General features: G+C 51.7%; 1 protein-coding gene across 1 annotated transcript in view; it reads left to right on the top strand.

The window, feature by feature from the left end:
* Positions 1–14,109, top strand: part of UST (uronyl 2-sulfotransferase) — a 129,566-nt gene that overhangs the window by 64,386 nt on the left and 51,071 nt on the right. The window contains exon 3 of the mRNA XM_032972840.2: positions 3,594–3,749. Coding sequence (XP_032828731.1) covers positions 3,594–3,749 — 156 coding nt within the window. The remainder of the gene's footprint in view (positions 1–3,593; positions 3,750–14,109) is intronic.

Below are 14,109 nucleotides of genomic sequence, written 5' to 3'. Positions count from 1 at the left end.
TGGGAACTTCATTACCGATGACTTTGCAACAGGTTTGGCTGCTCCGATCACTGATACCCCCCACCACCACCACCGCCTGCCCCCCCCCCCCCCCCACCACCACCAACGCGCCGTTAGAATCCATTTCGACTTTTTGCCCTCGGGTGTAGTCGCGGTAGCCGAGCACAGGCTCAGCAAACAAAAAAAATATCCAAGAGGCCAGCGACAGACGGGCACCCTTGAAGGTGCAGTAGACACAGCGTTAATGAGGCCCATTGAGATTTGAACGATCGTTACAAGAGCTTTGGATGGCAGTGGAATTCCATAGCAAGGAAGCAGAAAAGCCCAGTGTTTTACGGTTGTTGCATTTGGTCGTTGCGCTTTTTTATGGGGACGGGACTACGCGAAGCCCCTGTGTGTGTGTTGTTGTGTATATGAGTTTTATGCAAATGTAATCATGACATTTAATAAGGCAGGGCATTGGGGTGGGAGAGAGCCAGGACCTGTTATTCGTGGCCGGTGTTCGCAAATTAAACTCGGGTCATCGGGATTCATCACACGGTCCACCAACCGCCATGTCAACTCTCACCTGCAAGCGCATATTAGCGTTATATGCACATTTATGAATAAATAAAACCCATTCAGGTGCTTTCATATGTTAATGTATGAATAACGGTTAGCAAACCAAAGACCAAGATCCCCCCCCCTCCCCCCAGTGTAGCCTTTAACAGACTGTTGGAGGCAAGTGCTGTGGGCGAGCACCTGAGGCCAACGCAGCACACGTGGGGGTCGGTGGCCAGCACCACGCCCGACCGCCTTTGTCTCCCCAGTGCTGATGTTTTACACACCGCACGAGGGGTGTACTATTTAGGATGGAGTCGATTCAATTGGTCGTGAGCAGGAATTGAATTCGGGGTCGCCCAGGGGGTTTGTAGCGCAGATCAGTAAGCAAGGACATATGAAGTGACGTGTGTGTGTGATTGTATGTGATGATATTGAACACGTTCATTATTATACATAACACAATCATTGTATTTGTGTTCTGAACGTGATGTAGAAGCAGCGCTCGCATTAGTAATGATATCACAGCGAACGGAAAGTGAAGCGTAAGTCTCAAACGAGAGACACAAAATGCGTCGGAAGCACGCGGTCGTTTGTGCATTTCACCTCCGATTAGCACGGTTGGCTACGTCCGGTGCGAGAGAAGTTCTACACACATACAAAAACCATCATCATTCCCGAGAACAAGTGCATTGTGATAGTTTTGTGACTGCCTAACAGTAGCAGTAGTATAGTCACCATGTCAGAAACAGAATCAGAACATTTATTGATACTGGAGGAATCCGATGAGCTATAAAGCTCTTTTTTCACAGATGTCCAGTAGGGGAACATTATGTATGTGGAGAGTGAACCCCACGCGATCGTAACATTCCATCGGCAGGTGATTCCAGCACGGGTAATTGAAGGGTCCCCCCTCTATCAGCGTCCTCACAATAACCACATCGCTCACACCTGGGCTTTGGAATTTAAACTGTCACATTTGATCTCGTTCTGGTATTATTCTCATCCTCGCATGGTCTTAGCGGGTGTGTGCGTGCGTGCGTGTGTGCGCGTGTGTGTGTGCGTGCGTGTGTGTGTGCGCGCGTGTGTGCACGCGTGTGTGTGCGCGCGTACGTGCGTGTGTGTGCGCGTGTGTGCGCGTGTGTGTGCGCGTGTGTGTGCGCGTGTGTGTGCGTGTGTGCGCGCGTGTGTGTGCGCGTGTGTGTGCGTGCGCATTTGTGTTAAAGGGGGGGCTACGGACCCGCCGACCCGAGTTCGATTTCCGCTCGCGGCCAACACCAGTGACGATTATCTGAACCTCAAACGAGTACCTGGTATGGTGTGTAAACATCGCCACTGGGGAGACAAAGGCGGCTGGGCGTGGTGCTGGCCACACACCCTCTCGTGTGCCGTGTTAGCTTCATAGGTGCTCGCTAACAGCAATTGCCCCCAACAGTCTGTTAAGGCCACACGGGGGACCTTTGTCTTTGTGTCAGTGGAGAGCGACGAACCCGCCGACCCGAGTTCAATTCCACAATCGTGGCCACCAACACCGGTGACGATTTATCTGAGCCTGTCCTGCTTCGGATAACAATAAAATAACACCCGGCGCAGTGTGTAAACATCCGCAGCTGGAGAGACAAAGGCGGCCAGGCATTGTGTTGGCCGGCCAACAGCATTGCTACGTACGCCGTGCAGGCTTCAAGAGGTGCTCGCCGAAGGCACGAATTCTCACCCCCCCCCATCCACCCGCGAGGCTCCGAGGGGCCTCTGAGGTGTCACCGTTGCGTTTGCGGGCGTCCTCAATTCATTTGGCGGCGCGTGTGCGCGCCGTGCTTTTTGTTTGCGCGAGATATTGCCGCTCGGGAAACGATTCGGTGTCACGTTTGATTGTTGTAATCGGCGCGATATTAACTGGTGAGCCCTGGTGTACGTGGGGAGATGTTCTTGTGGCAAACAAAAAAAGAACGAGATGGTTTCAGCGGCTGGGAAAATTGGTGCCTTAATATTAACAAGGAAAGCAATTTCGACGTGTGAAAAAGACGCGGCATTAGTATCGTTTGTCGGGGGGCAGCGGCCGGGGGGAGGGGGCTGGCTGGGGAGGGGGCAGGGTGAGAGGAAACGTGAGCAGTCACAGTTTATTTACTTTCCGCGCAATATTTTTCCCCTGCCATTGCATTTTTTTTTGCCGCATTAAAACAGCCGATCGCACCACCCCCCCCAAAGGTCACGCATGCTCTGAATTGCTGAACGGGGTAGAGAGGGGGGAATGATGCTCAATTTAAACGTCTCGCACTGTCTGCCTATGCTGTCCTTCTTTTTAATGCGGTTGAGAGAGTTGACAGATTAGCTCATTCTGCCTGTCCATCTGTCTCTATCCGTCTGTCAGTAGTGGTGGTGGTGGAGCTAATAATAATTTTTGCTAAATAAGATCCAATTTTTCATGAAATGTTTTCGCGTAAAGTTGCGTTGCTATAAGGGGACTTGGCCCTGGGCAAAACGGGCCGAGTCATATGAAGCGATTGCCAAAACGCGCAAATGTCTTCTGCCAATGCGGCGACATCATCTCGGTGTACGCACCTCTGATTAGCGCGGTCGGCTACGTACGGTGCGAAAGAAGTTCAATGCGTACGGCTTGAAATGTGACATTGCCACCCATTATTATTAAACGACTGTTTCGCGTACGTTTCCTGGAATAATCGACGTCGTAAGTAGTTCTGTAACGTCATAACTTTCCGCCGATTTAATTAGATTGTTTCATTAGCTCTACTGTGTAACCGACAGCCCACGAGGCTTGCAGATTGTAAAGCTGCGATGAGTAAATGCCTCGTGGCAGGCTTGCGCCGAGTGAATTGCGATCGGGCAACATCTAAATTGTCTTTATTTGCACCGAACGTCACAGCAAGCCACAAAAAAAAACAGGACTCTGCGGTGGAATAACAATCTGGCGTGACGGTCGTCAAAGTCGCAACCGCTTCTATCGTATCCTGCAAAAATCGAATTGCGTCGACCGTAACTGTGACCGTCGATGCCTACACGTGTGTGCGTGTGTGCGTGCGTGTGTGTGTGCCCAGGTATTGCCGTTCCCGAGCCAGCTCGTTTATAACCGCGTGGGGAAGTGCGGCAGTCGAACCGTGGTGCAGCTGCTCAGGGTCCTGTCGGCGAGGCAGGGCTTCAACCTCCTCACCTCGGAAATCCACAACAAGACTCGCCTCGGACGCATGGAGCAGGTGAGCCCTGGTGACCCTGACCTCGGTCTCATACCCCATCCTCGTGCCATCGTTGTGGTATTGTCGTGCCGCTCCATTGTCGTGCCGCTCCATTGTTGTGGCATTGTCGTGCCGCTCCATTGTTGTGCCATTGTCGTGCCGCTCCATTGTTGTGGCATTGTCATGCCGCTCCATTGTCGTGCCGCTCCATTGTTGTGCCATTGTCGTGCCGCTCCATTGTTGTGCCATTGTCGTGCCGCTCCATTGTTGTGATATTGTCATGCCGCTCCATTGTCGTGCCGCTCCATCGTTGTGCCATTGTCGTGCCGCTCCTCCATTGTTGTGCCCCTTCATTGTCGTGCCACGCAATCTTCGTGCCGCGCCAACGTGGTGCCGTGGCCAAACGCAGGCCTCTCGAGCTGCGATGGGGATTTTCTTGCGCACGTACAGCGTTTGAAAGTGGCAGGTGCCATGTTTCCTTTGCTGCAGAATCCAAGAGGTCACGGAGTGGCTCAGGGGTCAGAGCACTGAGCTGGCATCGCTGAAATGCTGGGTTGGAATCCCGACAGCCGCCTGCGGTAATGGCAGGCTCTCTCAAGTGTAGGGGGTTGATGGCATCATCCCAGTGAGAGTCACCAATGACTGCACACAAAAAACTCGTAACATAAAATTCTTGGTTCTGCACTTAATTTCACTTAATCCCTTCTCCCGAGAAATAAAAAAAAATGTCAGTTTTGACTGGCATGCGACCAATGCTACTGGTGGTGGCAGGGCGACTGTGAAAGTGCCGCCCCCGTACTGTGCGGGCGGGTGGACGGGAGGGCTTTTACAGGGACTTCGGCGGAGGTAGTAGCGCTACGATCATTCCTTCTCAATGTCATGATCTAACGTGAAGGTGTTAGACCGCTCTGGCGGATATCCGATTGGCATGACGCTGATAGCACAATCGGAAGAAGGAGAAAAAAAAAGGCAGACAAACGTGTTTGCAAAGTTTACAAAAAGAAAATCTTTGATCAACGCCGGGGTGTTTGCTTAGCAGGTCAGCGCCGATTGGGTCTGTGTTGCGACGGCACCTTTGCCCCCAATCTCACAGTGTGCGCACACACTCGCGCGCGCGCCCGCGTCTACCGTGGGTTACACACCTGAAAAACAAAGCGGTGTGGGCTGACAGTCTTAGGGAGTGCCGCCGTTACACACGTGTCACTCGTCACACGGCTGCAAGGCTGCCGAGGGGCTTTTGTCTGGCGACGCACACTCTGGGGAAAAGCCGGGGCAGGTTGTCGTTGGGACGCGGCCCCCGGCAGGTAGCGGCGGGAACGGGCCGCTCTGCGCGTCGCTTCGAGCCGCTCCGCGCGTCGCTTCGAGCACGACATCCGACGTGTTCGAGTCCCACGCGGCAGACGCCGCGGTGGCTAGGAGATGATAACTACCTCGCCTGGTGTGCGAGGAGGCCGCGGGTTCGATCCCGACCCTTGGCGCCTGCTGAATATTTGGTTTTGGTTCCTCTGCTTGGTCAAAAGCGGATCGTTTCACTTTGCCCATGTTCGCATTCCCCTCCCACGTTCCGCCACCCCCCCCTCTCTCATCCACCCCCCCCTCGTCCACCCCCCCTCCCCTTTAATTTACCCCATGGATTTAGCCTGAGCCCTCCATCCTGCACACGTCCCTCCGAGGCTCGCACACGCGCACACACATTTTCATATCGGTGTTCTTTTCCCCCACGGGAAAAAAAAAATATCTCCCCAGCCCTCAAAACGTCTCCTGCTCACCGCGCGAGCTTCACAAACACACACACGCGCACACACGTACACACGTACACACATGTTTACACGCGCACACACGCGCATGCGCGCCCGCCCGCCCGCCCACCAGCCGTACACCTTCGCAGAGCGGGATTGTGGGTGATTGACATCGCCGCGCTGCGCCCATGCGTCCTGGATGAACGCCGCGTGCAGGAAATGCGACGCAGCTGCAGTGGCGTGATTATGAGCATGCTGGAGCAGCGATTCCGACGTCGCCGGTTCGATTCCATCTCTTGGTGCGGCAGTTGAAACGATTCTCGCCCGCTTCTGTCCACCCGGCAGTACAAATAGGTATACCACGGTTGGTTGATGGGCAGGGTCGCGTGTTGTGGTGGGGTAAAGTGTGGGTACTCCCAGCTCGTTCAAGATGGCTGGTCAGTGTGGAAGAGTAGGCCAACAATACCCTCTTAGAGGGGCTCTCGTGAGTGGAGGCCCTTCCGCCAGCAGTAGCGTGAGCAGGCAATTGCAGGGCTGCACCTCAACATTTCGTCAAGCGTGGGAGAGCAGGCAAAAAGGACCGTCCAGAGGGTATATTTGGCCTGGTCTTTCACACTGTCGCACCTCGGGTTAGCACGGTTGGCTTGCCTACGTTGCGAAAGAAGTTCAACATACATACATACACACTGTCCAGATGCCAATAGATTAACTGTGATTGACCCATTGATCAGAATCCGAATATTGATTGAGACACGTGTAAGCTGTGAAGCTCTCACGCAGATGTCCGGTAAGGGCGGGTCAGCAATTTGCAACAAACAGTACTGCCGGGTGGACAACAACTCGAGTCCAGTTGTGGTCCTTCCACCAGGCATGGAGTGAGAAGGAAATTGCGGGGCTTAAATCTCTGCCTTTACCTCTAGCCGTGCAGGTTGAGTGCGTGTCCACGTTGGCTTCAGTTCGGTCAAAACTATTTAACCTACGTTGATTTGAAGCTTTCGTGACTGCAGGAATCCATACTCTTTGGTTCTTTCGGTAAAGTCACGTAGCTAGAAATAAAATAAAACAAATCACGACGTTTCGATCGCAACACAAGCAATCTTTATCAGGTGGAACAATCACAGCAAGAAAAATGCTGAGAAGCCAATCAAAACCATCACTTTACCATACATAGCGAGTGTTACCAAAAAGATTTACAAAATCTTGAACAAACAAGATCTAGGTCCGATTCAATACAGTACACAAAATCCGTGATCTAATCCCATCTGTGAAGGAGGTCATTCCTGACATGCAATACCCTGGATTCTACAAACTGAGTTGTACCTGCGGTAGCAGTTACATTGGGGAAACGAAACAACACAAGGCAGATCTGAAACACGGCAGAACCAATACCTCCGCCATGGCTGACCATTGCTACAACGCTGTCGGCTCTCATGATATTGTTTATTTCCGAGACCAAGGTACTCTGCAAACCTTCGGGCTACTATCAAAGGTTTGTTCATGAAGCCATCCAGATATATAAACATAGACATAACTTCAACCGAGAAGATGGATACAAATTGAGCAATCATTGGAAGGATGTTATTAACCAGGTAACGCCTTAACTGGTTGTGGTTGTTTCCATCATACCCACCGGGTACTAGTAGATATTTTCCAAGTTACTTTCCCCCCCGTGTCCCACACTCAGCTTCCCACTTCTAGCCCCATCCACTTCCCCCCCAGCCTCACTGCTTCTCCCCCTAGCACTCACGTAGCCCCCCCCCCCTCCCCTGCTCCCCCCCTCTCTCTCTCTCCTCCCTTGCCCGTCTCCCCTTTCTCACCTATATAACCTCTTGCCACGGTAGCTCTCTCGCCTACTTCACCATTTTTTCTTGCTGTGGTTGTTCCACCTGATGAAGATTGCTTGTGTTGTGATCGAAACGTCGTGATTTGTTTTATTTTATTTCTCCTTACGTAACTTTACTGAAAGAACAAAAGAGTATTTAACCTACGTTTTTACTTTTGCCAGGTAAGGCCCACTGAGCTACGTAGCTCTTTTTTCAGAAGCGACCTGGCCACAAATAATAGCTCAACGAAGTGGCTGTCTCACGTGGAAATTGGAGGCAGCCAAATTCTCCAAACGCGTGTCGATTCTAAACGTGGCTGGGTGGGGAGGGTGGGGCTGGGTGGGGAGGGTGGGGAGGGGCTGGGTGGGGAGGGTGGGGAGAGGCTGGGTGGGGAGGGGCTGGTCACCCCGTGGTGCCCTTATAAAACTCAACGTTTAACCTACTCACGCCGGCTTGTGCCCGCCCTCACAGTCGGGCATATTTGCGGAATACACCACGTGGTGCCGCCGTTGACCCTGGCCATTGACCGAGCAACCCAACGTTCCTACCAGCTCCCTCCGCAGGAAGGACAACATTCTTGTCCATCCACATTACTCTCTCTATATACACGTGTATACAAAGACAAATATCCCCATATAGCCTTAACAGACTGTTAGGGCAAGTGCTGTTAGCAGCACCTATGAAAGCTGGCACGGCATACGAGGGGGTTGGTGGCCATCAGCACGCCCGGCCGCCTTTGTCTCCCTAGTGACTATGTTTACACATCGCACTGGGTACTCATTAGAGGCTGAGTCGACCTAGGGGAGGCCAAGGACCGATTCAGATAATTGTCACTGGTGTTGGCCGTGAGCGGGAATCGAACCCAGGTCGCCGGGTTCATAGTGCAGCGCGATAACCGCTCCACTACCGCTCCCCACATACACGTGTGTGTATATATACGTGTATATACATACACAAATACTCCATGTGTAATGTCCTTGTAAAGAAGTGCCAAAGCAGCGGTCACAGCACAGTTGGAAAGAGAGGGAGAACGAGCGTCCCCCTACGCTCGACGATGCGCGTAGTTTTAACTCCCGCGTTGGAATCGTGCGGGGTTGTCACACGGAACCTCGGGGAAAATGTAATTCTTATCAAGATGTCATCAGCTCGACTGACAGCTTGAAGTGGCCACGGACTAGTTCCATCTCGACGTACAGAATTATTTATAGACATTAATCCGCTTGTTCCTGTTTACGGAAACTGTTTCCCTCCCCCTTCCAAGAAGTGAGTACATTTGCCTGCCAACTTATAATAGTAATAATATACTTTATTTTCCACAATTCTTGCCTCTCCTGCCTTCGCTGCAGCGGTTACGTAAGTTTCGTCCGTTTATGTGGTTTTTTGTTTTTGCATTTTTATGCCTGGAGTCGTCATCCTTGCTATTGCGATTCACCTCGTCCTGTCGGCGACTTGAAGCCGAAGGCTGCTTCACAACCGGCCAATTCCGTTGCCTCTCCTCGTCCTCATTGTCACCGCTTCCCGGCTTGACTGCGACCTCTTTGGCACAACTCGATGTCAATTCCCCTCTCTTACCTTTTAGGAATGTGCTTTCCTTAAATTAAATATCACTTGTCAGAGTTATATCTGTGCATTGTTGGTGAGATTTTTGTTTCTTATTTTCCCCAATTAGATTCTAATTGTGCTATCTGCGTCACTCGAGTTAGGAGACGAGAACATTTTTCCATTAGGAATGCTGCAGCCAGCTAGCTAGCGGAGCGTCGCCAATGTGTGCCAGACAAAAACAAATCTCCGGAAAAATGATGTCACAGAACTACTGCTGAGGTCACTTCAATATTCCTCTTGATCCGCACTTGAGGGACACACTTTTTCTGTGCCCTGCAAAGGAGCGTTTGTCGCGTGCCAACAACCGAAAACAAACTTAAGTGTCCGAGCTGGAAAGAAGCCATATGGATTGGAAAAGCACATTTAATGCGTTCTTTTTTAGTGCAGTCATTGGTAACGGCGCTAAGACCACTTGTCCTACTACGCCTTGAGAACCCGGTTTAATCACGGGGGGGGGGGGAGGGGGTATCTTCCCAGGTTCGAACCCAGGATCTCAGCGATGCCGGGCTCGGTGTGGTCCAACCACTAAGTCACTTGGACACTTCTTGTTATGTTTGACACACGTGAATGTTGTGCTCCTGTGGTCAGCGATCACCGTTTTTCACGTTACACCCAGAATCAGAATCTGCACATTTATCTATTCTGGAGGAATCCGATGAGCTATAAAGTGATTTTCACAGATGTCCAGTAGATATCTGTTTGTTTCCCCACTCACTCACGAGTCGTCATCTCCTCGCTGTCTCATTATTGCCAGAACTTCCTTTTCCGCTGCCTTTGACCAAATCGCCCAGAATGTGCCCAATGTCATTGTAACATCTCCCCAACACAGCGGTGTAAAGTCTGGTGGACAGTGCTTTGGGTGGGCTACCACCATGCATAATAAATGTTATAGGCTCTGGGTGGGCAGTACGACAAAATCTACATTTCCTTCTGTACCTTTATGCTCCCAGCGAGTGTGCTAACGATTACAGCACGGGCAGCAACACCCCAATAATTAATACTCTGCCATTATTTGGAAAAGCCCAAAAAATTATTTGTGTAGGATCGTATAACCGGATAAGCTGCTTATGTAAGTTCCACCACAGCATTCATCTTTGTAGGAGTAATAATATATATTTTCTAAACCCACTCCACCCTGTGTTGACACCAGAACACGTCGAAGTAAATATGTCATCAGATTGCAACCGAGAGAGGATTTTCAGGGCCAACGAAATCAAAAGGGGGGCAACAACAAAGGTCAGCAGAAGCGCTGACCTTTGTGAGCGGGCACGATCGAACGGTGCAGTGCCTGCGGTTGCAACGGCGCCCCGAAAAAATCCGCGAGGCTTTTTCGCCATTCTCGCCGCGCAACTCGCCCCCGCTCGGTCCCGCTTCCTGGGCACGGGAGGTGTCACCCAGTTCACGTGGGCCGAGCGGCCACGTGTCGGGGTGACTCGGTTCGGTGACCACCGAGGGAGGGAGGTGGAGGAGGAGGTGGAAGAGGCGCCCCGCTGTGGAGGTGCTGTGAGCGACGCTTCTTTCAACGCCCTGAAGGAGTTCGTGCATTAGCTCCGTCCGTCAGTCCGTCCGTCCGCCTTTCTGTCAATTACAAGGACAAGCGCACGTTTAGAAGCATCGCATGTTTAAGGAGTATTCCACGATACGTACATGCGTATGATTTTCCTCTCTTGTTTAATATTTTTTTAAAGAAAAAAAATTATTCCGTTGCTATTGGTGTCATCCCCGTGAAGCAATGTCCATTGGGTAGGCTCCCCAACCGGTGCATCACCCCACGGGCTACGGAACGGCCCGCAGAAGCAAATTTCACGGAACTTGTTTTGAATTCTCTTCAATTGACCTCTTTTTTTTCAACGATAGTTGGGATGGAATTTTCCCCACCCTCTTGGCCACGGACACAAATGTTCATTCGTCGCGTGGCAGTCTAACTGATATTTTTCATTCTCAGCACTGGAATTTATCCCGATTTAATCAAGATGCCAAACTTTCACGATGTTTTTGTTGTTGTTTGGTTTTTATGACCATCAACTCATTGCAATGGAAGAACCCAGCGGATTCGAATTCAGACTCTCAACGGTGTTCGCTCAGCACTCTGACCTCGTGAGCCACTCGGCCAAGTCTCGCGAGCGGCCCTCTTTTTGTCCGAGGTCACACGAGGGGTTTCGCGTTGGCGAGAAACTCGAAAGCCTCCAGCGCATTTCTCACTGGCGTGACGTTAGATGAGCTGAACTTGGTGTCGGAACCAAACCAAAACTCCGAGAGGGTGGGGGGAAGGCGAGCGGGGAGGATGGGGACGGGCGGGTGGTTTGGTAGGGGTGGGGCGGGGGAGCCTTGCTTTAACGTGCAACATCTGCGAGACACATGCGCGGTTTAAAAGTTTAGCAATACAGTTTTAGTGCGAGCCTGAGTAGTGTAAGCTGCACCGACAGAGAATTAGTTTCATTTTTTTTTAAACAAAAGTATGCCGCTGAAAACACCCGGTGACCCGCAAGGGGCAGTTTCTTTCCCAAACGCATCGATTTTCAACTTAATCGTCCGCTGTTGTGCACCACCGTTGCTTGTGCTGACGGAGTGTCTTGCCGGGCATTAGCGGCCCATTAGTCTTGCTCAACTGTGATTTCACGTCGTTCCTCGTGCAAGGTTACAATTTCGTTCATCTTTCCTCTTCTGCTGTCGACGGCTTTGCCGACCTTGCTCGAGTTGGATCGGGCGCCTCCGTGGGTTACCGCGCTGCGCTATGAATCTGGTGCCTGGTCACGGCTTAACGTCAGCGGCGAGCGATATCTCAACAGGTCCTGTGGCCCACTCCTCGCCCACCAAAGATAAAGATCCCCCCCATATAGCCTCAACAAGACTGTTGGGGCAAGTGTTGTTAGCGAGTAGCGACTGTAAAGGCCGGCACGGCACACGAGGGGGTGGCTGGCCAGCACCACGCCCGACCGTCTTTGTCTCCCCAGTGGCGATGATTTTACACACACCGTGCCAGGTACGCATTTGAGGCCGAGTCGACCTAGGGGAGGCCCAGGACCGGTTAAAAAGAATCGTCACTGGCGTTGGCCGTGAGCGGAAGTCGAACTCGGGTCGCCGGGTTCGTAGCGCGGCATAGCGCTGACCGCTACGCTACCACTCCCCACCACCACCCCCCACCACTGACCAGCGAGGTGCCACCACCCCCCACCACCCACCACCACCACCCCCCACCACTGACCAGCGAGGTGCCACCACCACCACCTCACTGACCAGCGAGGTGCCATCTCGTCATTAGAAACGCCTCTGTGAGCGACACGGCTTGGGAGGAGTCAGCCAGGGACCTTCATCCAGAAGCGGACCGACAGAAGGCTGTAAATAGTTTTATGCTAATATTGTTACTTGTGTTAATATTGTATTGTTATAAATAATAATATTAGTAATACTAATATAAAACAATATTATTATTTATTTATACCAACGACAAACCGCCGAGTGTTGGGTGATGCCACCTCGAGTTCTTGTGGCGGGCTACGGTGTACTTTGACGCAAAGGTCACAGGAGGGGGACAGGCACACGTGGTATAGAATAAGAGGCCGAGGTGACAGGCAGATGTATCATCCTCCCCCCCCCTCCCCCCCCGTTGCCGACCCCTCCTGTGGTAGCGCACCGTCTCGTCTTTGGGCTTTGCGACGCTTTTGCTCATCGGGCAAAAGCGTCGCTTCCCCTGCCTCCACCAGTTTCTGTCGAAACGAACAGCGCTCGCGAAGGAAACCCGGTTAGATATCCACGTTGTCTATGAACAAACAAAACGCAACGACAAAAATAGCCCCAGGAAGATGACACCACAGGACAAATGACGCCTCTGTGCCGGGAGTCACTTGGACCGAATCGCCCTGGATGCACGCACCTGACTCTCCGGTCTGATCTCGGGAAGCTGCCGAGCAGGCTAGAGCCTGTCCAGTACTTGGACGGGGGTGGAGGAAGGCTGGGAGACTTACTGGGAATACCAATTTGTTGTAGGCCTGGGCTTTGACGCGGGTGGGAGAGGGGGAGCGGTACAGCAATGGATTCTTGATTCTATTTGTGTGGAGTTTTTGGAGTGATTCCCCCACCCCCTCTTATCCGTGGGTGTTCTCCAAGCACTCTGGTTGATGGAATTGGCCATAACGTCCCCTCGATGCAGAACCCTCCTGCAAAAAAAAGCCGTCTTAATGAAGAAGAGTTGGCCATTATTGCGCATTAATTTACACACGTGTGCAGCACTCCTTTACAGTGCGTCAAAAGATTAACCTTGAGGCCGCCTGCCAACAATATGGGCTGCGTGCGGTGATTAACAAACTCTGCAGATGCTGCACGAGACGTGGATGCAATCCATCGTCTGCACCTTTTTTGCGAGCGTCTTAACCGAGACCCATCGCTGCGCGTGCTCGCAATGTTCAAATTAAAATTCATTGACTTCCCATTTGCTAAGCGCGTCCCGTTAACGTGGGCCTCATCGCTCGCTCACGCACGCATTCACGCTTACCAACAGATGCTCGCTCACGCACGCTGTTTGCGCGGTGGTGGTTAGAGCAAACCTGAATGACAAACACCCGTCCTAGGTGTTGGAACTTCATTATATAACAGGTGTGTGAAATAACCACATTATAGACGAGTATAAATAATAATAATAATGTGATCTGTGTCAGAGCCGACATTCTGTTCTCCCCCATACGTTGTTTTATATAAATTTAAACCCAGGGCCACCGCTTGAGCCACTTGGGATGCCAAGGAATCGCTGAGTGTTGTTTACGCCGAGCGGCGGCGTTGCTAATGGTGCGACTGACGTGCGTGCAAATTGGACGCCAATTTTGCAAAACAAATGAGAGAGCCCCCGGGGGGAGTAAAGCGAGCGAGCAGAGTTGTAGCGCGCTCGCAGTCAGGCTGACGGAGACGTTGGACGTGGCTTCTCCGGGAGGCATCGGCGGTCGTTAGGACGGGATAACATTTAGCGGATAATGATGGGCGGAGGAGCGGAGATTTCCATTCTGAGTGCATTTGCAGAGCGGCGGAGAAACCCGAATGCAAACGCCCGCTCATTCCTCACAAATGTCTTCTTGGATGACGCTGAAATGGAAACGCATTAAGTGAACATAGCTTTGTGACACAATGATTCATGGACTTCATGCTGGAAATACGACAAGTAATTTTGTGCGGTGTATTTGACGCTATTTATATGAGTATTCAACTCTGCGTACGTATATATCCATA

The sequence above is a fragment of the Petromyzon marinus genome, chromosome 49 (assembly GCF_048934315.1).
Source record: "Petromyzon marinus isolate PM22_M1 ecotype Great Lakes invasive population chromosome 49, UKy_Petmar_22M1.pri1.0, whole genome shotgun sequence".
Classification (NCBI taxonomy): Eukaryota; Metazoa; Chordata; class Hyperoartia; order Petromyzontiformes; family Petromyzontidae; genus Petromyzon; species Petromyzon marinus.
The sequence above is the reverse complement of the archived record's forward strand: the minus strand, read 5'-3'. Positions and strand labels throughout refer to the sequence as shown.